The 22,404-nt window shown below is 33.2% G+C and overlaps 1 protein-coding gene across 1 annotated transcript in view; it reads right to left on the reverse strand.

The window, feature by feature from the left end:
- Nucleotides 1–1,186: 1,186 nt before the first annotated feature.
- Nucleotides 1,187–22,404, reverse strand: part of LOC108913729 (glutamate receptor ionotropic, kainate 1-like) — a gene marked incomplete at its 3' end in the record, with an annotated part of 54,066 nt that continues 32,848 nt past the window's right edge. Inside the window, exons 4-7 of the mRNA XM_018719341.1 lie at nucleotides 18,931–19,182; nucleotides 15,111–15,286; nucleotides 13,253–13,471; nucleotides 1,187–1,339 (exon numbers count right to left, since the gene is read on the reverse strand). Coding sequence (XP_018574857.1) covers nucleotides 1,187–1,339; nucleotides 13,253–13,471; nucleotides 15,111–15,286; nucleotides 18,931–19,182 — 800 coding nt within the window. The remainder of the gene's footprint in view (nucleotides 1,340–13,252; nucleotides 13,472–15,110; nucleotides 15,287–18,930; nucleotides 19,183–22,404) is intronic.

A 22,404-nucleotide genomic window follows, 5' to 3' on the forward strand; every position in this document is an offset into this window, starting at 1 on the left:
ATCGTCGGAATAAGAGAAAAATGAGTAAATATTGGCCTTTATTTGTGTCATGTCCCTTATATTTCTCAGATAGGTTTTGTGGAACACTTCATGAGAGCCAATCTTTGGATCGTGTATCATTTATGTAAATATTTGTGTAAGAAATGAACTTTTAGCACTGTCTAACGGTTACAGCATGTCTGGACCGACAGATGAAAGCTAAGATAGTTATTCGTTATTTTAAGTTTGGTATAAGACTAAATTTATTATGCATATAATATTAATTGAGTAAAACTAATTGTAAGATAACATTTAAATAATAAATTAAAATATTCTTGTTTGACCTAAGACCCCAATCAGATGGACCCTTTAGATAAATAATGTCTAGCACGATGTTATCAAGATATATATGCTTAAGGCGAGCGCAATAATTCCGCTGAATACGGATTTTGAATCATTTTTTTATGTGCCACATAAATTAAGTAAATCTAAGCAACTTCCACGCGACTTGAATTAATTCAAGTTTATCAGCCAATTATCATATTCCTCGTGTTTTGTGGAGCCAAAAGAAAAAAGATTAAAACAGAGCACCTAGAGTGTATGTTTCCTATCCCAAAGCATGGGAACCTGTGAAACCAATTTGCGGGGAAGTGGAGTGTGCGAGGTAATCTGACCGCGCATACTTTGAACAGGTCCGGAATAAGCAATATCTTTCACTCATGACAAATATTCATTTTTCAAGATTGGAATTCAGAAAATAATATAATTTTAATGTCTTGCTTATATTAAATAAACCTACAAAACAATCTAAATGTATTTATTGTCCTTTAAGTAATGTTAGTTTATTTAATATTTGTCTTTTAGTAGATTTCAATGAATTAAATATTTTAACTTCATGATTTATTCTCACATCGATATACTTTTCACATACAGTCCCCACAAGTTCATATGCATATTTTTAAATATGTTAACATTCAAAAAGTTTTTTAATACATATGATACACAATTTTATTGGGCTTGTAGTCTAGCTAATTCAAAGACACCCTTCGGATTTATAGCCCTGGTACAGCGTCCATTAGGGGCGATAAATTAAATCCAACGCGATCGTAACAAGATATTAGAACTAACGTGGGGACATTAATTTCGCGGAATATAGTCGGATAGGATGTGGATCTAGATTTCAGTGGAAACATTGGCGTTAACTCACCGCATTAATGTAATTGATAAGGCTGAGGCCGCCGTCCCAAGGCTGCTCCTTGTCGCAGGACACGTTGGACAGCTTCAGGGTGTGCGACTGCTCCAGCGTCTGCAAGCCGATGGCGAAGACGAAAACAGAGTCGTACATCAGGGCGGCTTCCGCCTGTAAAGGAACGAATTCGCTTGTATAGCTTTCTGTTACATGTCGAGGAAGAACCACGAATTTCATACTCCAGTAAACCTATGTAGAACTTGCTCATAAATTTGTTCGTAAAATTTGAATTGTTGACAAAACTTGAGTGGAAAGTTTGTAAACAAGTTTGTAAAAAAAGTGTAATAGGTATATATTTTTTGATATCTCCAAAACTTGAAACATAGAGCAAAGTCCGAGATTAACACTTTTGTGACGTTAACCTTTTTTTAACGGTAAGAAATTTTTGTCAGATATTTTATATTTATTAGGTCAGGAAGGAACAACTAAAATAACATTTCGGGAGGAATGAACCCTGTGCCGCTTCGAGCGACTTATTCGACTAACTTTTGAAAGCTCTGAAAGACAGTTCCAGGGGGACATGCATCCATCTAAATCATTCATGAAATGTCTCATCGATTACTCTCCAGAATCGCGGTTAATGTTGTTTAGAAAGCACCTTCCTCCATCGACTTTTTGACGTTCGAGACGTATATTTATGCACAAAATACCTAACTCGTCGAAAACTAAAGTAGCTCAAATATTTGGTAGGTTAAAAACGCCTTTACACTTAAATCTCTTTTATGGAGACCGACAGCTTTGAAATTTAACAACAAAAGCATTTTTACTATGAAGTAGTTTCTTACAAAAAAACAAACTATAAAAAGAGTAAATTAAGAAGTACAGATTTCGAATTTGACGTTAATATTTTAGTATTTTTAATATACAGGACAAAATACATCCAACAGGATTTGCAGTAACACATACATTCTGCGTAAAACTTTTACACCTTTTAACGAAAAAAATACCTTGCAGGGAAAGCTCTTATGATGTTTTATGCGGGACATTTTCAGTTGGATAAATATAAAATGGACTGGCGTGAAGTTCTTTCACGTTACAAGCGCCAATTTGTAAATCCAAAAAGCGACCACCGCTTGGCAAAGTGACATGAAAAAAAAACATTTGTTCGTACTTCTGTACTAAAAAAGGCGATTCCTTTCAACATCAAAATACGTTTCAAAAGATGAAATATGGCTGAACCACATATAAGAAGTATCTTTTACTACTGTTTATTTACTTTTTTGACTTTTTTTTATATATCTTAGATATTTCCATTTTTTTTTTCAAGGTTATATTCCTATTTCGGAAGAACGTATTATTTTAGTTATTTCATAACATTTACTTTTTAAGGCTCATACTATTTGCTTCATCATAAGACTATAGGCCAGGAAAAAGAGCAGGGAAATAATGACCATTTCACGACTTTTTGTTTCGGCAAGCTGAAATTATCACTATAGATGCTAAATATTATGTACAATAACATTTTAGTTTCCACAGTCATAAAAATGGGGGGGGGAAGATTGTTTACAGGGGGATTGTATAATTTTTACGTAAATTCACATTTTTCGCTTATAACTTTTTTTCGTTCATTTCCACGAGAAAACTGCAAAGTACTTTTTTTTCGTCTTCAAAAACCTACAAAACTAGCCCTCGAGTGTCAAAAAAATATTGATCAGATCAAAAGTTATAAACAGAATAAGTTTATTTATGACATTTGAATTAAACATTTATAAACTGCGTTATTATTACCAGAACGTTTTGGCATCGCATCCTCTCATTCCTTATCACTGTCTAATAACTCACACGAAACCTGGAATCGGTAAGTTGAATAGTTTACAAGTTATGGTCTTATAAACAAATTAACTAATTATTAGTCTGGAGCGTCTTCCACAATCGCACTGATTTTTTTCATGGTAGATTTCATAATACATTGAAATCTACCATTTTTTTTAAATTTCAAATTTGATTTTTTTTATTTTTTAGCCTTAGTTGCAAAATGAAATATACAACGCACACGCGTGATATAGTTATATATTATTACATATTCGGAAAGCTTATGAAAAGAGCTTTAAGTTAAAAGAAAGTCGTCAAGATTCGTTGAAAAACAACGGAGTTACAGGCTGTCAAATATATTATTTTCAAGCAAATTTCGTTTTTTTAACGGCAGGACTATGAATATTTTCTTCGGACTCGCTGTCGTTCGTTTCCCCCACCCTTCCGCCGCGCCACAGCTTGCCGAAAAATCAAGCGACCCACTGACTTATAACAATATTTCTTATGCACTTATATACTTCCACAAATAAAATATTTTTATCTGGGAAAGTACCTACTCGGGTTGCCAGTTATGACAGTATTTTTTTTACCGCTACCAACCTAATTTGTTTAATAACAGGCCGTCAACTTTGACAGCCTGTAATTTTTTTACAGGCTTTACATATAACACAAAATATAAAACAAAACAAGAATAAGTTAAAGGAAATTAAAAAAACAATTTAAAAGAAAGAAAACTATCCAAATACATTTTCAATATGGGCACCTTGAACCTCCACTCACTTCCTACGAATGATATTTGTTTGTACACGAAAAATTATTATTTTACAGTTCTAACATAATAATTATCTCCAACAAAAATTAAATATAAAAAATGGTGGAGACGCCGCTCGATGTACTTTGTGACATAAAATCACAAATATTTCCTAAACTGTTAATTTTACCGAGTTGAATCAAGAAGGTATTATCGTTGACAAATTCTTCAGGGAATTATTTTTGAAACAGGCAGATTACGATCGTCATCTATGCAAAAATTATGAACCATTGGGCATAGCCCGTCCCTGGCGTTCTGGGCATAATGAAGTATCGCTTACAACATCAAAAACAAGCTGTACACATGTGTTATCAATCACCAAATTTGCATCATGCTGAAGTTAATAGTTTAGAAAGTGTAAATAAAAATAACTTTTTAATTTTTACCTTTGTGGGCCCGTATGGAAAAAAATATATGAGGTACTGTCCTCATCTATTCGTACTCGACTACTATGTACCTCATGTAATGTTTTAATAGGGAGATAGACCAAAAATAATATTTATGACGAATTTATGTCCCGCATCCCTGTTAAAGAGGATGCACATTTGTTACATAATGGAAGCGTTAAATACCCGAACTAATGCACTCGAAATGCAGCATTCATCTTTCTGCATTAACGACCGCGGTGGGTAGTAATTTGCACATTAGTTCCGTTCAATATGTTCTCGTTCCTTGTAGCCATTAATTGAGCCATCTGCCAAGTCTGAATTCATAAAACTCGATCGGGAATCACTCGGTTAATTGAATGCTGAATGTACATTTCTTCCGGTGAGAATTTTCCATAAATCGCCCTGCTTCGCAGCGCCGTAGTCGAACGCCGATTGTGATTGCGACAGGTAAATATGAAACATGTGCGTTTAAACTTGCATTAATTAAATGAAAAACCGCTTCAGAGAAGAAATATGACTATGAAGAAATGAAATACGACTGCGGATGTGGTTATATGTGGATATTTAACGTGGTGACAATAAACTGAGAATAATTTGTAACTGATAAAAATATCGAAAAACTATGGTCGAGAAATAAAAAAGTTACGGGCTGTTCGTCAGTTTAAAATACTTTGGGTGACCTTGGTGACTTAAAACATAACAATGTCTATGTCTACACGTTTATTTTAATTGAAAATTGTTATGGTCCAGTTAGAGACATGATCAATTGTGATGTACAGATTTGCTAAACAAATATTTTTAAAGAAATACGCGGTTGTAGATAAGCTAATCTACATAATGCTTGTGGTAACTGCACTTTAGTACAAGTAATGAGACTAGCCGAGATATAGACTTTTGCTACCTCTGAAAAATGTTACTTATACCTACATCTTTCGCAAAGAGTTTTTTGTTAAATCAGAGCATAGCGACCAATTTCAACTATAATGAGAACCCGCATTTCTCTGATTTCAAGCAATCCAATAGACGACGGTCCTATTTTATTTGATAAAAGACTAAATTCCTGGTTAAGCTATTAATAAGATCTCCGAAAAATTTTGTGTCGTTCTTTACATAGCCATTGTCGTTAATTTGTTCAGAAGAAAAATGCCCTCAAATCTTTTATGAAGTTTTTTAAGGAGCACAGGATTCTATTACAATTTACATTGCTTCAGGATTATTTGCACAAAGGAAATAGTATTGTTGTTAAAGGAACTTGTTCGTTATTATCAAATAAAAACATTTTTTTACTTTAAATTTAATTTATAAGCTTGGTAAACAACGCATGCGTCACTATTGCTTTAACTTTTTAAAATTCTGAGCAATCTTTACTACAATTAATAACTAATAGATTTCTAGTAGATAATAGAACTTAAATAAATATGTTAGAATTCATTGTGTTTCTGCAAGCAGAAGATATTAAATTAAATAATTTCAAATTAACTCTCAAGTTTTTATGTCACGACATAAAGGTGAGGTCAAAATTCCCATATTTTTTAGTACAATTTCGAAACAGAACTTTCGCGAGGAAAATAGCTTTAATAGTTTCCTTGCCGCAGTAAGCTTACTAACTTTAACTTTGAGGCCGAACACAATTTTTAATCAAGCGTGGCCCCACCCCCGACACCTAGAGAGCCGTTTCGAGCACCGGAAATGCTAAATTGGAGGCCATTTTTCTCCGGATTTAAGTTTGTAATCTCGACAAACGAAAGTTGAATCGTAAGTAATACAAATACGATGAAAAGAGAGACGACGGAAAGAGAAATGACGCCTGTTATTAAGTACACTAGCAGGCCTCAGCGGGAAGGTAAATATATATTATGGGGGAGTTCATCCTCGCTTTACACCCGGTTATCTACCTTTGTTCTCGTCCCGGTGTGCGTGACGATAGTTAGTCAATGGCTGCCTGATTTACGATACGGTCCAATCTCCAGTCGGAAACACTGTGGCTGCTTTTAATCCAAAACAGTCTGGCGCGCAAAGTGAAATTTTCAGACTACTTCCGGGGGCAAGTGCTGATCTTGAAAAGAACCATAAATCTAAGTGCTAGTAGTTTCCAAAATTTTTACCGTTAGGCTATGTTAAATACGGGTCAAAACAACTCCAGGGATTCACCTAAATCCAAAGGGGCTAAAGGCAAGAAACAACAGCGAAGATCCATCCTGAGAATTGGCGAAGCCATCAAGAGGTGTGATGGAACGTCTACTCTTGTTTTCTACAGTTAATTAACCAGTGCAAGGTTCCTGACCAGTACAAAATGTTATTATATGATATGTTTCCTACTGCACAACCATATCAGTTATACCAAATAAACTTTTTTTACCTATTCATTACAAGATTGTGTAAGTTGTTTAAGAAATATTTAAATACTTTCTATATTTTATTAATTTTAGAAGTGATCCTTGTAGATTGTACTGTACAGCGTGACAATAATAAAAGATCGATTTCCTCGTCAAAATTTTAGATTATTTTCTCATTCAAATTTGCCCTTAAGGCCTCTGTTTTGGAGATACAAAGTTAGAGTTTTCAAAAGAAGTTACATTTCCAAATATACATATTTTGAACAAATGAGGTTGAGCCGAGATATAATCTTTTCACTTTGAATGTCATTTTATTCATATGTAAACAAAATTTCGTTCCAATACATTTGGTTGGAAGATCTTTACAGTTATAACATTTTTTTTAAATTCAACACCCTGTATCTCAAAAACAACTTGAATGGCAAATGTTTACGTAGCAAAATGTTCTTAAATGTAGACGATAAAAATTCTCCTTCTTTTTGGACATGTTGTAGTGTTGCATCTCGTATAAAAAAGATCTTTTTCCGTATGACGACGTATATCTAGAAAATACATAATATTCTCGTTACTGCAACTTGAAATTTTTTCTCTGTTGTTTGCGCACGATAAGAAAGAGGGTATCTTAACATACTGTGAAGTTATTTACTTTATATTCTAGAAAAATGGAAAATTGTCTGTCAACAATATTTGCTCTCAGCTGGAGTGTGTTCGTGAATTTCAAGTGATCCTATTTTCTAGCTCTCGGTCAGGAATTGACCTATAAACATTTCATAGCCATATAACCCGACTGAATAATTGCAGAGGAATAGAAATATTTTCGAAAAATTGACGAAGAATTACTTACTGTTATTTTTTTTAAGCTATGTTTCTTTTGTCACTGTTAATCGTCTTCTGTCAATATCTCAACAAGAAAACACATATAACTGCAACACACTAATTATATTTGAAACCTGAAAAACACATTTGTCTCCTTTTTCTAGCAATGAATGAGAATTTAGACAATTCGAAATCCTAACTAAGACAATTGAACATATTTCTGCTTTTCGTATTTTGGCTTTTCAGGACGGCATTTTTATTTATATGTGAGTAAATACATCGTAATAAAGTTCAAATAAAGATCAAGAGAAGCAAACTTAATGCCAATATATTACAAGACGTTATTTTAAGAAGTGGGGAATGTCAAGAACACCTGAGATAACACAGGGAGCTGCTCAGACTGCTGCTGAGAGTTGTTCTTTGTGAAAAGGTCTCTGTAATTTCCAAATCGTATATCCACATAGTCAAATAGTATATTCCTTTGTCTTAATACAGGAACAATATCCTTGTAAACTTCACTGCAGCATCTGAGATGAGAAGTTTGAAGTAGTTGTACGAGAACGGTCAAATTGTTTAATAATTGAGGTGTACGAGCTCTTAAAGTAATTGTGTCCTATTTTTGACATTATCCCTATGTTCCGTAACGCCTAGAAACTCCTCCTTTAGGAAAGTTGCTCTTATCACCTTTTGAGGTTTCGTGTATATTGGTATATTCCTAAGAATGGATAACTGGTACCCAATGCATTAACAACTCTAGTTAACAGACTGAAACATATGCCCCGAAGTTTACTCGTAAAGAGTATTGTTGCTTTATAACAACGGTTCTACACTGCAGTTAATACACTGGAAATCTGAGGTGTTGCACTATGGGAAACTTCGCCGTCAGACTCTGCTTTGTTTAAAGTTTAGACCTTTCACAGGACATTTGCAGGGTCAGACGTTTGTAGATAGAAACGAAGCGTTTGAGCTGGTGCAAAGTTGCTTGCAAAGCTTCATCGAATCGCTTCCTTTGTAAAGAGCATCCACAAGCTTATTGGAGAAAATGTCTTTCTTCATGGTATTTGACTAGATATAATTATGTTATAACTTGAACAGGTTACCGCTCGCATAAATAAATTTTAATTGAGGTAATAGTAAACCGCAAAACATTTATCATTTCGCGGAACGTGGAACAAAACGTATAGCCGTATAAAGAGTCAGAGATTTAAGTTTCATACAAACAGGATCAACTCGTTAATTAATCTCATTTAAGGGATGACGAGGACGAATTAGCATTGGCGTAAATTCTCACATTTCAAATTCCCAAATTAATAGTGGATTGAACGGGTAGGGGAGGAGGGGGGAAATTTTCACAGCGCGACTCTGCCGACGAACTTTACAGCGTGCAAAAAGTTTTTGTTGACAACAAAACTTCAGCGGCTAAAGATAATCCCATTGGATGGCGTGAAGGCTTGGACTTAAGCCAATAAGTTCATACATTTCATTACGACCTTCTGAGAGTGCTTCTGCAGTAAAATTATATGAAGGGCGACCGAGCAAAAGTGCGCCAAGTTACGTCTATGCGGTGCTAGTCGATCGTATGCACTTTAGGTTCTTTTGGCAGCAGGAGCGCGATGGTAACCTAGATAGTAAGTGGCCTAAGACGGTGTAGTATGCTCTCAAAACATGCACACAACTTGTAGGGAATTATTAAATGTACAGGGTTATTCATATGACGTTTTACCCCCCTTAACTTTTTTATTTTTTGAGTTAGACAAAAATAGTAACGATAAAAGTTGTAGGGAATCTTTCTGTGAGTTTAATGAGTTTATGAAAATAGAAATTATATAGAGCGTTCCAAAGATACGCACCAAACTTATGTTTTTTTTAAATAGAACACCCTGTATATTATTCGATATTTCAATTGTGTCATGGTTTTTCGATAGCTATCTTACTTTGGGAGATAATCGACCCTGTTTAAACAAAACCATTTTTTTTTTATTCTTAGGTGTATTTGTGGTTTCAACAGTTATTCTGGAAAAATGCAACATATTTTCCCGTGTATTAAACAAAGTAAAAAACAATTTGTACACACAAACAATGTTTCAATTTCGATGCCCTTGTTTGTTTACATTTCACCTTTTCAATTTTGAACCTTGATGGGAAAATGTAATAATTTTATAAAGTTCTCCCTGAATCAATTAAATTCTGTCAATATTGTCGTTCTTACTAATCCAAATAACAAGTAAATATTTTTAGTTGTTTTCTAAATTTTGACCGAGCGGGATAAAGTAAAGCTGCAAAGTGATTAAATGTATCGAACTTTGGATTAAAAAATGTTCTCCGTTACTTATTATCTCATCAAAATGGCAACATTTACGTTATACAGGGTAACGCTAAAATGCTTCTTCAAACTTTAATGAACGATTTTACAATAAAAATTAATAACAATAACAGTAATATGATATTATTTATTATTCTAACAAGAAAATGACAGAAATAAGAACAGAGAAAATGTATTACATATACGATTACTTAATATGTACTACATACAAACATAAAAAAAACTAATAGAATAAAACACGTATATTGGAATTGTTCGCCATAGTCCATCTTGCAGATGAATTTAACCTATAGAAGAATCGATTTCAGAATAAAAGTTTCAAATCTTGAGCAAATAACTAGTGTTTACAAGTACAGAGTTCTGGAAGATCGTTAATAAATAATAATATTAATGTAGGACCTAAATTGGAACCGTGTGGAACTCCAGATGTAGGGAAAACTACATCGAAATGAAATTTCGATGTATGATCGTAAATTGTAAATTGTCTGTCACAAGTAATGAAGAGAATTGCTATAAATAACATATCACTTTCGAAATAAAGAGTGTTCAAACTTATTGGAAAGGTGTTATTTCAAGATGCAAAATGCAGTTAATATCGTAGCACTTTTAACAGTAATTGCTTATGACAAAATTATATAATTTATTTTGAAAACGGCGCATTCTATCAGACGTATAACAACAACACATTAATGTGCATCAAATTTAAATGCTCGTGCGTTTATGGTGAAAAAAATCGTTCTAAAGGCAATCCAATTTAAATAATAATAATATACCAACCCTCCTCACTACTGCTTTTGGCTCCTGAACTAATTCTGATGCTTAGAATAGAGGACAGAAATATTACTGATAAAGTTATGACACAACAGATAGGAAATATGTAATTTTCTACAACATCTCCAATTTCAAAGTAGGCAAATTCCGAAAAACCAACAGAAATCTAATTAACTCCATATCTGCGAGATAGAATCGCAAAAGCGTATATAGAATAGGCGGGCAACGGAGAACTAGGGGTCAGTAGTACTAAAAGTTATAAACGTATCCCACTTTATGACTACATGAAAACATATAAACAGAATGTCTTCCGGGAATATGGGGAACACATGCAGGCCCTTACTAACGCTCAGCTAGGAATATCATCGGAGCATCATAATTTACTATAATGCTGGAGTTATATATTAGAATAAGCGAAGCATCTTATATTGCCAATATAGATCAAGCTGCAAAATTGCACCTGCTACGTATATTTAATTAATTTGATACAGTACAAGACACAGTGTACTAGTAATTTAACTACGTTTGCTGCATGGTATTATTAACATTTTTATCGTATGATATCGGTATGGAGATGAAATAAACTGTGGCAATTTATCGAATATAATTTAGTTGCTAAGTTATGAGACAATTGATGATTGACTGTTGCTAAGGGATTTGGTCAAATCCAGTTTAAATGTCCTCTGAAATATGGATCCTAAGTATGTAATTGCCTAAGTTTTCAGTTAAGTGTCCGAACCCAAATATTTGCAATTCAGTTTTGCGCGCTTGCTGCTGGCTATTTGGTTAGTTACAGTCGATAAGTATCAGGGACCGGCCTGGACAAAGGATTTATCTCGTCGAATTGCCGAGGAATACCTAATTAATCGACAGTTGTCAAAACTGCATAGATATCCTCGGGTTCTTGGGAATTTTAGACAATGTAATCGCAGCAATGCAGCAATGCACACAGCTCAAAATATCCATGCATCTGTTTTACTTCGTTATCTAAACCATACATTATTCATACAGCTGAAGGTTTATGGCTTTTCCACAGTCCTAACATCATAAATAAGTTATTATTAACTTTAAGGAGATATTTCTCATAAAATAAGAAAAAAAAACACGTATAATTTTTTTTCCAGAGACGTATTAATTTTTTTTTATAATTTAATGAGTCTGAGTCCCCATAACTCCGCCACTGGTTGCTTGCGGGACTTGTACTTCTATGGAAAATTGGTATTTTATAAGAAGATGTGTCATGCCAAATTTGGCTTAAATAGCCTTCTTCATTTAGAAGTTATTCTGTATTTCGAAAATGAAGCGTCTCTGGAAAATAATTTATACTTGATTTTTTTCTTATTTTTTTTTATGAGGAATATCTCCTTAAAGTTTGTCGACTTAATCCTGAAACACCCTGTATAACGCAAATGAATAATTTAGATAATAATGTATTTGGTGTTTGAGAATAAACTATACATTAATTTGAACATTAATTATAAACAAAGGAATAACTATTTACCCTCAAATTTTAAAATTAAAAATATTGTGTTTTTCACGTTTTTTTGTTCAGTATCTGGTACTATGTGTTCTAAATAACTAAAAAATAATTTATATATTAGAAATTGTAAAAAATAAGCATATATATTAGCATTTTTGAATATTCTGAGGGTTGCATGAGAAATGATCCGTTTTCCTCAGAAATACGACTGGCAATTGAAAGAATCAGTTGAATTTCCTTAATAGTTTCGAAATTTCCAAAAGTTGGTACTGACTCCACAACTGGCTGACGTATTGATACGCTCATTTTAACTCTTATTTAGATAAATCATTGGCTCAAGTTTTATCAACTTGCGTCAAACATCCTCAGAGATATTCGATAAACTGTAAATTTGTTCTTGATCCAATATCTCGAAAATTTCATATGAAACTTCTTGCTGAAAATCATGTTCATTCACCTAGTGAAGTTTCCTGATTAAAACTTGGTATTTGCAATTTTATAACATCTGAAACTTTGGAAGAGCAGTTTATGTAAATTGTCTTACGAGTGCAAAGGAAAATGGACTATAAATTATTATTACTTTATGGACCCAAAATAGGACGGAATGGAGACATTGTCAGTATTAATCATAAGATAAATTTAGGTGTTACATTACGTTATGATAGACGACGAGTATAAATGCAATAACAAAGTACAAGTATGGGAGCTCTAGTACGAGTAGACACCTCAAAGTCCCGAGAGATTTGTATGATTCACTAGTGGCTTAAGAAGTGGTTCGACGTACAAATTGTTAGTCCCCAAAGTTGTTATCTATTGCCTTAATGTGCCTTTACTGTTAAATGGCATGTTTCCTTATAAATGTTCCCTCCTCCTCCTTTTATGATACGCATTAAATTGTGTATTAATAATTCCTTTTAACATATTTTTATGTAACAAAAGTTTTAAATCAACCTTGCAAGAGAGTATCTAAAAAAAAACAGAAAATAATCGTATTTGTTGGCTCTTAGGAAATTTTATTATTTCATAAACTTTATCAATAGAAGGTAGAAGATAAATTAATTCCATATAGAAAAATCAATCTTAAAAGTTTGTCGAAACGTCAATGTTTACCCTGTATTATTCAAACAGTGCATAATTCCAAGTCCCAAACAGTTAGTTGCACTGATGTTACCAACTAAATCAACTTTTATTTTCGAAGACTGCAAGTACATTTTTTAACAGCATTCAATACTAATGAAATCGCGGTGGTCGTGAATGGAGGCACTTTCGGAAATGTTCTAAAGGGGTTACTGACTGAATATAACACATAGGAACATAAATGTCTAGAGTATTAAGAGAGCACAGACCTGAATATAGCTGGAGTTTATTGGCTGGACTTCTCTGTTCGATTGGAACTTCACCATATCTCTGAGCACCTCTTTCACCGAGGAATCGTCGATGTCCACGACTCGGAACGCGGTCATGTTGACGAAGTTGTACTTAAAATCTTCTAGGTCGAAGGTTTCTATGTCGAAGGTGGTGAAGAGGTAGTGGTACTTGTAGTCGTTCATTTGCAACTGGAGTATCTGAAAATAAAACCGATTTGTTTATAAAAATGTCAGTATTTTTCTTCGTTTCTAAATTTCTTCATCATAATATTGGATATAATGAAATATTTTGAACAAAAGCCAACATATAGTTTTTTAGATTTGTGTGATAATTTATGTATAACTTGAGTTCACTACAGAATATTTTCTGCATCTGTAATATTTCACAAAACCGGATACTGCACGTTTGGAATATACAGTTGTAATCACGAAAAGATGTATGTTCGTGCACATTTTCACATGAAAATAAAATACCCTAGGTCTGTAGCTGACGCAGGAAATTATTAAGGCGGATATTTCCGATGCACTCACAAGCAATAATATATAGGTGACGTCTGCATCCGATGCTGTATTAGAAAAATTTCATATAACGATGCCGTATTCTTGCAGCTATCGGTATCGAACACCTAAGAAAATTTACGGTTGATGAATACGACTCGGTGTCGCAAAATGTTCCTTCCTACAGGTTTTCCGAGAAATGTTTGCATAAAAGGTATCGGTATANAGAGGACAACAAAACAAACAAACAGTAAATGGTACATGTTAAAATAAGATTATGAGTAATGTAGTAAGAAAAAAAAACTGAAACAATGCAACTGAAGTGAGCGAAGCTACGTCTAAGATAGTCATATTAGAGTGAGATCACTTTTTAAAAATTCTTGCGTAGTATAAAATGCGTTGGTTAATAGAAGTGTTTTATTTTTCTTTTAAATAAAGTAGGGTCATAATATTGGATATAATGAAATATTTTGAACAAAAGCCAACATATAGTTTTTTAGATTTGTGTGATAATTTATGTATACCTTGAGTTCACTACAAAATATTTTCTGCATTTGCAATATTTCACAAAACCGGATACTGCACGTTTGGAATATACAATTGTAATCTCGAAAAGATGTATGTTCGTGCACATTTTCACATAAAAATAAAATACCCTAGGTCTGTAGCTGACGCAGGAAATTATTAAGGCGGATATTTCCGATGCACTCACAAGCAATAATATATAGGTGACGTCTGCATCCGATGCTGTATTAGAAAAATTTCATATAACGATGCCGTATTCTTGCAGCTATCGGTATCGAACACCTAAGAAAATTTACGGTTGATGAATACGACTCGGTGTCGCAAAATGTTCCTTCCTACAAGTTTTCCGAGAAATGTTTGCATAAAAGGTATCGGTATAAATTGTAACAAAAGTTACTCTAATCACTTTGGAGTATGTGATTCCAGAGGATTTTATTAGTAAATAGAATATACTGCTAATAATCATTTTCAGTAATCAAAACCATTGAAATTGCAAAACGCTACTTAAAATGGATAATAATCAAAATTATTGGAACATGTTGAGAACATCTGGAATAGTTTCGTGGATGGAGTCAGCGGTTCTTAAAATGTTTCCTCGCATTATTGTGTTCATTCGCATTTTTCTGCTTCTTTTAATCCAGGTTGATTTAATTATTCTTCAAAAACCGTTTCCAAGTTTGTAAACACATACATGGAAAAATATTAAATATGTTCACCATTTTTTCACCGGTTTTCCCTTTTTTAATTACTCAATTAAAAACACAGATCCCGAATGCATTGTATTAAATCCAGGTCACTGACCGAATGTGCTTACCCCTTTGAGGAAGTGCTGCATGTTCGAGGGTTTCGTGTCTATGACGATGTTGTGTATCTCCTTGCTCTTGATCTCCTTCAGAACGGCTCGATAGGATTCCGGGTCTGCCTGGCGCAGGTGGATTTCCAGGTCGCCGTTGTGAGGTGACCGAACCAGCTCTCTCAGTTTTATTAGCCCTGCAACAGCAATCCGACATTAAACCAACATTGTACCAACATATTTTTATACGAACTCGCATCCAATGGAACTACCACCTAACGCAACTGTCGCCTCAACAAATTATTAGACTAATACCTAGCTTTTACTGGATATTGCGGGTATAATTCAGTGCTGTCTGGGGCACTAGTCCGCAGAGTAGTTGGTTCCAATATCATCAGTTTTTACAGTATTTTATTACTGACATGAAACATCCCGGATGGGAAACTCAAATTTTATATATTTGTTATTGATAAACCAGTTGAAGATTAGAACCACCTTAAATTCCGAATTTTATGATTCCGAAGCGTACAAATTTCCAATACTCTATGGATGGCATTGGATTTTAGCCGTTCGAGATCTCGCTTACTTATTGCACATAGAGCGCCTGAAACCAGTTTAGAGTAATAGCCTCATTTTCATCTGCTGATTTATTATAGCGACCTAGATTATTTCCCAATTTACAATTTTACTTTATGGGATGTTTCTTTATAGACACTTCGACACGTAATAATTGTTTACAGTTACAACACATAGATTTCTATTATAGATTTTGCTAAATAATGAAACGTTTCCTTTAGCTTCTTTTACAACCTAGATTTAAGTTTATGGAAGGCGTTTGTGAAAAGGAAATTGCTTATTGAAATTGAATATACTGCATTTGAAGGAACATTGGAGAGAAAACAATTTGGGAAAATAGATACATTGTATGTATTGTCGAATAAATCATTTTGTTATATATTTACAAACACACAAATATACAAAGTCTTTCTTTCAAACATTAGGAGTTCCTCAAGGGTCCATACTTGAACCCCTTCTGTTTGTTATTTTTATCAATGATATTGTCACATTAACTTTGTTTTGGACTGTAAAAGTCTTCAAAGTAATATTTCGCTATTGTTTATAAATGTGATACAAAAAATGTTTCTTCATAGATTTATATTTTATTGTTTCTTTTATTTGTCTTATTTTTGTTGTTTTTGTTATTTGTGTTATTTTCATATTTTGAAGTTGGCGTTTATATCATATTTTGCTTTTTTGTATTCTCACTTTGTAGCTTTTATATTTTTAAATTCTTTGTTTGCATTTTGCCATTTATTTAAATTGTTTTTATATTGTGTTTTTTGTAGTAAGTTTAAATTGTTTTACAATCAGTTTAACCGTTTATTCGTTTTCTACTTATAGTATTGTAAGAATGTACAGACTTTTTTTTTCACGATTGACTGACGACGAAAAGGACATTGCCGAATAAAACCGCATTAGAGTACATAAAGACTCTGTCCGTCAATATCGAAAATACCGCCAGTTCATGCTAAGGCTTCATTAATTTTACATATTATTAAAGCATCGTTGGTAACTTGATTAACAAAGCGAGTGCCGGGCTTTCAGTGCTTTGATGCTTCGTGTAAAACAGTTGGAAGGGTTAAGACCATCTTGAAATATCAAGAGGAGTCTTTGTACCTCAGGATATCCAGTGTAGTTATGAAAGTATTTTATCAGGATATATGAGTGTATAAAGTGAATAAAAGAGGAAATATTTTAATTTAATGATTTAAGTATGAAGTATGAATATTATATGATCCTTCATCTAGTAGGTTTAATACAGCTATGAATATATATGTTTTCACTTTTGTTTTTGTTCAATAAGATTTAAATTTTCCTACTACGGAACTCCAGAAGTTTTACAGAGACGACGTGCTATGTTTTTATTTAGGTTATACTGACAGATCCGGAAGATCGATTGCCTCCTGCACTTCCAACTTCAATTTTCCTTTATCCTAGAACGCACTTTGGAGAGTCCCCTGAGATCTCCATACTAAGTCTGTGTTAAATCCGAATATCTGAATGCTTAAGTATGGGTTTCCACCAACTAAAACTATTGTTGATGATAAAGCGCATCCTTAGAAAACAAAACCAATACCTAGGGATATATGATATGTAGGGCATAAAAATATATTTTAATAACGCACGCATCATTGTTTGAGTACTGCTGAAATATTTAAATCTAGCCGATTGGCATCACTTATTGCCAGCTGTTACTACTTTAACAATATCTGAAGGAAAATTCACTTGGACAGATCATTCGTGTATTAATAGCAATAATATTTTTATTTTGCCCACTCTACAGACAGTGCAGAAAAGCCAAAGATTTATACACTTCCGAAAGGAGCGATTTGGTGCATAAATTGCATAGTCTATTTTATTGGCTAAGTTATTTCTTAACTTTGGGCGTTAGTTTCGATTGTTATTGTTATTATTACTAGATATTGTTTTATTACAATAATGCATAACAACAGTAATTGGTGGATGTGATTGATATACGGTGAATGTAGACAAAATGTCGCGACTGCAGAATATTTGTATGTGAATCGTTTTTCCACTCGTCATACTTGATGCACTAAATTATTGATAACAAGATTGCCTTACTCTTAGATGAAACTTTCTTTTTGTGCGGCTGTATAATTTAACCACTTTTTAAAAACTGAATATGCTGATTGATAGATATAATAGGACGGTACAGTTTAATAGATTTCTCATTCTTAACTTAAATACTTCAAGAATTTGGAAAATGAAGAAAAATGATGTGTTTATAAATGCAAAACTGGAGACAAAATTTCATTTACATAAAAAGAAAAAGCTTTCAGAAATATTAAGTGACGAACACTTAGAAGTTGCATGGTAGATTTCTCTAATTCGGAAACTTTCATACATAAATTTTAGCGTCTGCTTTCCAAAGAATTGCTTGAACATCTATTCCGCCATGTTCCTACAATTTATGACGTAGTCATCAATTTTTAAGAAGGCGACTTTCCAGATTTGGCTCGATCTTCTAAAGATTTACAGTTTTAGAGAATATTTATCTCATAAAAATTTTAAATGAGCCTTCCGTAAAGAATTTAATTTTAATTCTAATGAAAGTTTTGAAATTTCTAATAAAATCTCTAAATTATTGGTCATATAAATGCGCCTTAAAAAGTTTAGCACAATTTCAGTAGTCATATAAGTAATACGTAAAATTCTACTGGGTTCGACACTGTTTATCCCAAAGAAAAATAGTATTAACAATTTTTTTGGTAAATTAAAGTTCTTAATTGCCAAATATTACAGCATACCAATTTTAGATGAACAAAGTGTTTTCGAAAACGTTGTTATGTTTACAGATTCCAGATTTAATTGTGGACGCACAAATTTACAAAATTCAGGACTTAATAACCGAGAATAACAAAATTCGGCATCGCATATCTCAAATTTAATTTAATTGGGACATTCTAAGGGTGCGTATATATATTTCAACCACGAAATATGAATACATGTATGTTTTTAATTAAATTCTACTTCATCGTTATATTTTAGGCGCCTGTAATTACTGCTAAATATTACGAATTTTTTTACTTGCAATAATTACTGAAAGGAATTATAATATTTTATGAATCCATGCAGATATACAGAAAGATATGATTGTAACAATTTAATTTTTTTTAAAGTGTGCTAATTTAAAGTACAATTTTCTTTATTATCAAAGTTTTCTCGTCCAATATTCTTATTAAAATAAAAAAAGTGATTAAAAAGCTTGTTCAACGAAGTAAATTATTTGAAATTTAATGCAAATGTAGTCCTCTCTCACCGTAATCTTCCTCATAAACAATGGCCACTTTCGTCCAGTTGAGGAAGTTCATCACGTCCTTGAAGGCGGCGTTCAGCAGCTGCTGGGCGGGGTGCAGGTTAATCGAGAACTCCCTGACGTCGGCGTCCAGGTCCAGGCGGGCTTCCAGATGCGGAATGTCGAGTGCGTCGCATATGGAGTGGATGTGTGCACCCAGCAGGGGATCGGATGGTCCGAAAACGGCGTGGACACCGAATTGGACTTGATTGCACGCTGAAACAAAAAGCGGCGCATCATAAATTCTAAGAACGCTTGCGGTGAATGCACGTCAGGTCTGTTATGTACGTTTTTTGGTGTCTACAGGCTGTTCCGGGGTTTTGTTTGTGTTTTGTACGACCGAGTTATTATACATGCACGAAATGGGGGCGGTCTGCAAAATACCGCAATATTTTCGACAGGACAATGCGATTTTTAACGGTAGCTGTGAACTTTTATATAAAAAGAGGTTAAAGTGAATGGGAGCACGGTTAGTAAACACGTAGATATAGAATGTATCAGGAATTATGTCAGGATTAAAACATTTACTTATTTATTTGAATCACATATTCTTGAATTGTTGATATCACATTCAGTTTTCGTGATATTGTTATTTGAGTGCAACATGTTTAAGACTTAGTGGCGATTTTGGAATCTGCGATTTTCTGGAACGATTAAAATAAAATTTTGGGGGAAACTGGAGAAAACTTTCATGAAAACATTTCAACTTTTGAATGGTTTTTACGACTTAAAATGGTCGTCAGTCAATTGAAAATAATCCTCGACCATGGAGGTCTTCGACTCCAACTGGTGACTACCACGTTCAAAAAGTAAAAAATCTGGTCTGTGCAATTCATCGATTGGCTGTCAGAGAAATTGCAAAAGAGGTTAGCATCTCAATTGGGTCACGCCACGAAATTTTGACTGAAAAATTGAACATGAATCGAGTTGCAGCAAAATTTGTCTCTGGTTTGATGACCAAACAATAGAAGGAAAATAGTGGGGACGTTTGTCGGAATTTCTTATACAATCCGATGACGATGAAACATTCATTCAAAGGATCATAACGGGAGACAAGTTCGGTTATTTTCTGGACTGACGTCGTACACCTACAATAACATATTAGTTTCCACAGTCATAAAAATGGGGGGAAGATTATTTACAGGGTGGTTAATTGTACAATTTTTAGGTAAATTCACGTTTTTCGCTATAATTTTTTTTAAATTTCAAATTTGCAACCTGGAATTTTTTTTATGTTTTGTTCCAAAATGAAGTATACGACGCACGAGCGTAATATAGTTATACTGGGTGTAACGTAAAGGTTGGGAATAAATTAAAGGGTGGATTATTTGGTTTAAAAAATAAATTTTTCTCATATGAAGTTATGCTCTACGGGTTTTCTTTTCCAAGCTACAGGGCGCTAAAAAGTTTCAAAAAATTTAGTTTTTCTGGAATAACTTTCGAACATTATAAGATAATGGAACGAAATTTTAGCCTTAACTTAATTTAATAATCCCCCAGTAACAGGAAAAAGATTGACTTTGTGAGTTACTCAGTGTCGTGCATACGGATTGTACCGTAAGGTTTTTCGAAGAAAATTGTGGTACGCCACTGGTAAAAACATTTTTTTAATATTTATTTATGATCTACTTTTTATTTTAAACAAAATTATCCTCTTGACTCAACCACCGAACATGGTCAAATAGGCATTGAAAAAAGATTTTTGCATTGAAAATGCTATTAAAAAACTAAATTTCTTGAAATTTTTTAGCACCCTGTAGCTTGGAAAAGAAAACCCGTAGAGCATAATTTTATATGACAAATATTTATTTTTTAAAATAAAAAATCCACTGTTTAATTTATTCCCAACAAATCGTCAAGATTCGTTGAAAAACAACGGAGTTACAGACTGTCAAAGTTGACGGCCTATTGTTAAACAAATTATGTTGGTAGCGGCAAAAGAAAATACTGTCTTAACCGGCAACCCGAGTACTTTCCCGTTAAGTACCGCATAAGAAATATTGTCAAAAGTCAGTAGGTCGCTTGATTTTCGACGATAATATTCATAGTCCTGCCCTTAAAATAGCGAAATTCGTTTGAAAATAATATATTTGACAGTCTGTAACTCCTATGTTTTTCAACGAATCTTGACGATTTTTTTTTAATTTAAAGCTCTATTCATAAGCTTTCCGAATATGTAATAATATATAACTATATCACGCGTATGCGTCGTATATTTCATTATGCAACTAAGGCTAAAAAATACAAAAAAAAATCCAGTTTGCAAATATGAAATTTAAACATAATTTGAAAACTATTCAACCTACCGATTCCAGATTTCGTGTGCGCTCTTAGACAGTGATAAGGAATGAGAGGATGCGATGCCAAAACGTTCTGTTAATAATAACGCAGTTTATAAATGATTAATTCAAAAGTCATAAATAAACATCTTCTGTTTATAACTTTTGATCTAATCAATATTTTTTGACGCTCGAAAAAAAGTACTCTGCTGTTTTCTCGTGGAAATGAACGGAAAAAAGTTATACGTAAACGAAAAANTTGGAAAAGAAAACCCGTAGAGCATAATTTTATATGACAAATATTTATTTTTTAAAATAAAAAATCCACTGTTTCATTTATTCCCAACTGTTATGTTACACGCGTGATATTGTTATATATTATTACATATTCGGAAAGCTTATGAAAAGAGCTTTAAGTTAAAAAAAAATCGTCAAGATTCGTTGAAAAACAACGGAGTTACAGACTGTCAAAGTTGACGACCTATTGTTAAACAAATTATGTTGGTAGCGGCAAAAGAAAATACTATCTTAACCGGCAACCCGAGTACTTTCCCGTTAAGTACCGCATAAGAAATATTGTCAAAAGTCGCTCGATTTTCGACGATAATATTAAAATAGCGAAATTCGTTTGAAAATAATATATTTGACAGTCTGTAACTCTTATGTTTTTCAACGAATCTTGACGATTTTTTTTAATTTAAAGCTCTATTCATAAGCTTTCCGAATATGTAATAATATATAACTATATCACGCGTATGCGTCGTATATTTCATTTTGCACCTAAGGCTATAAAATAAAAAAAAAATCCAGTTTACAAATATGAAATTTAAACATAATTTGTAAACTATTCAACCTACCGATTCCAGATTTCGTGTACGCTATTAGACAGTGATAAGGAATGAGAGGATGCGATGCCAAAACGTTCTGCTAATAATAACGCAGTTTATAAATGATTAATTCAAAAGTCATAAATAAACATCTTCTGTTTATAACTTTTGATCTAATCAATATTTTTTGACGCTCGAAAAAAAGTACTCTGCTGTTTTCTCGTGGAAATGAACGGAAAAAAGTTATACCTAAACGAAAAACGTGAATTTACGTAAAAATTATACAATTAACCACCCTCTAAACAATCTCCCCCCCAATTTTATGACTGTGG

This window comes from Anoplophora glabripennis, unplaced genomic scaffold, assembly GCF_000390285.2.
Source record: "Anoplophora glabripennis isolate ALB-LARVAE unplaced genomic scaffold, Agla_2.0 scaffold215, whole genome shotgun sequence".
NCBI classification, from domain to species: Eukaryota; Metazoa; Arthropoda; class Insecta; order Coleoptera; family Cerambycidae; genus Anoplophora; species Anoplophora glabripennis.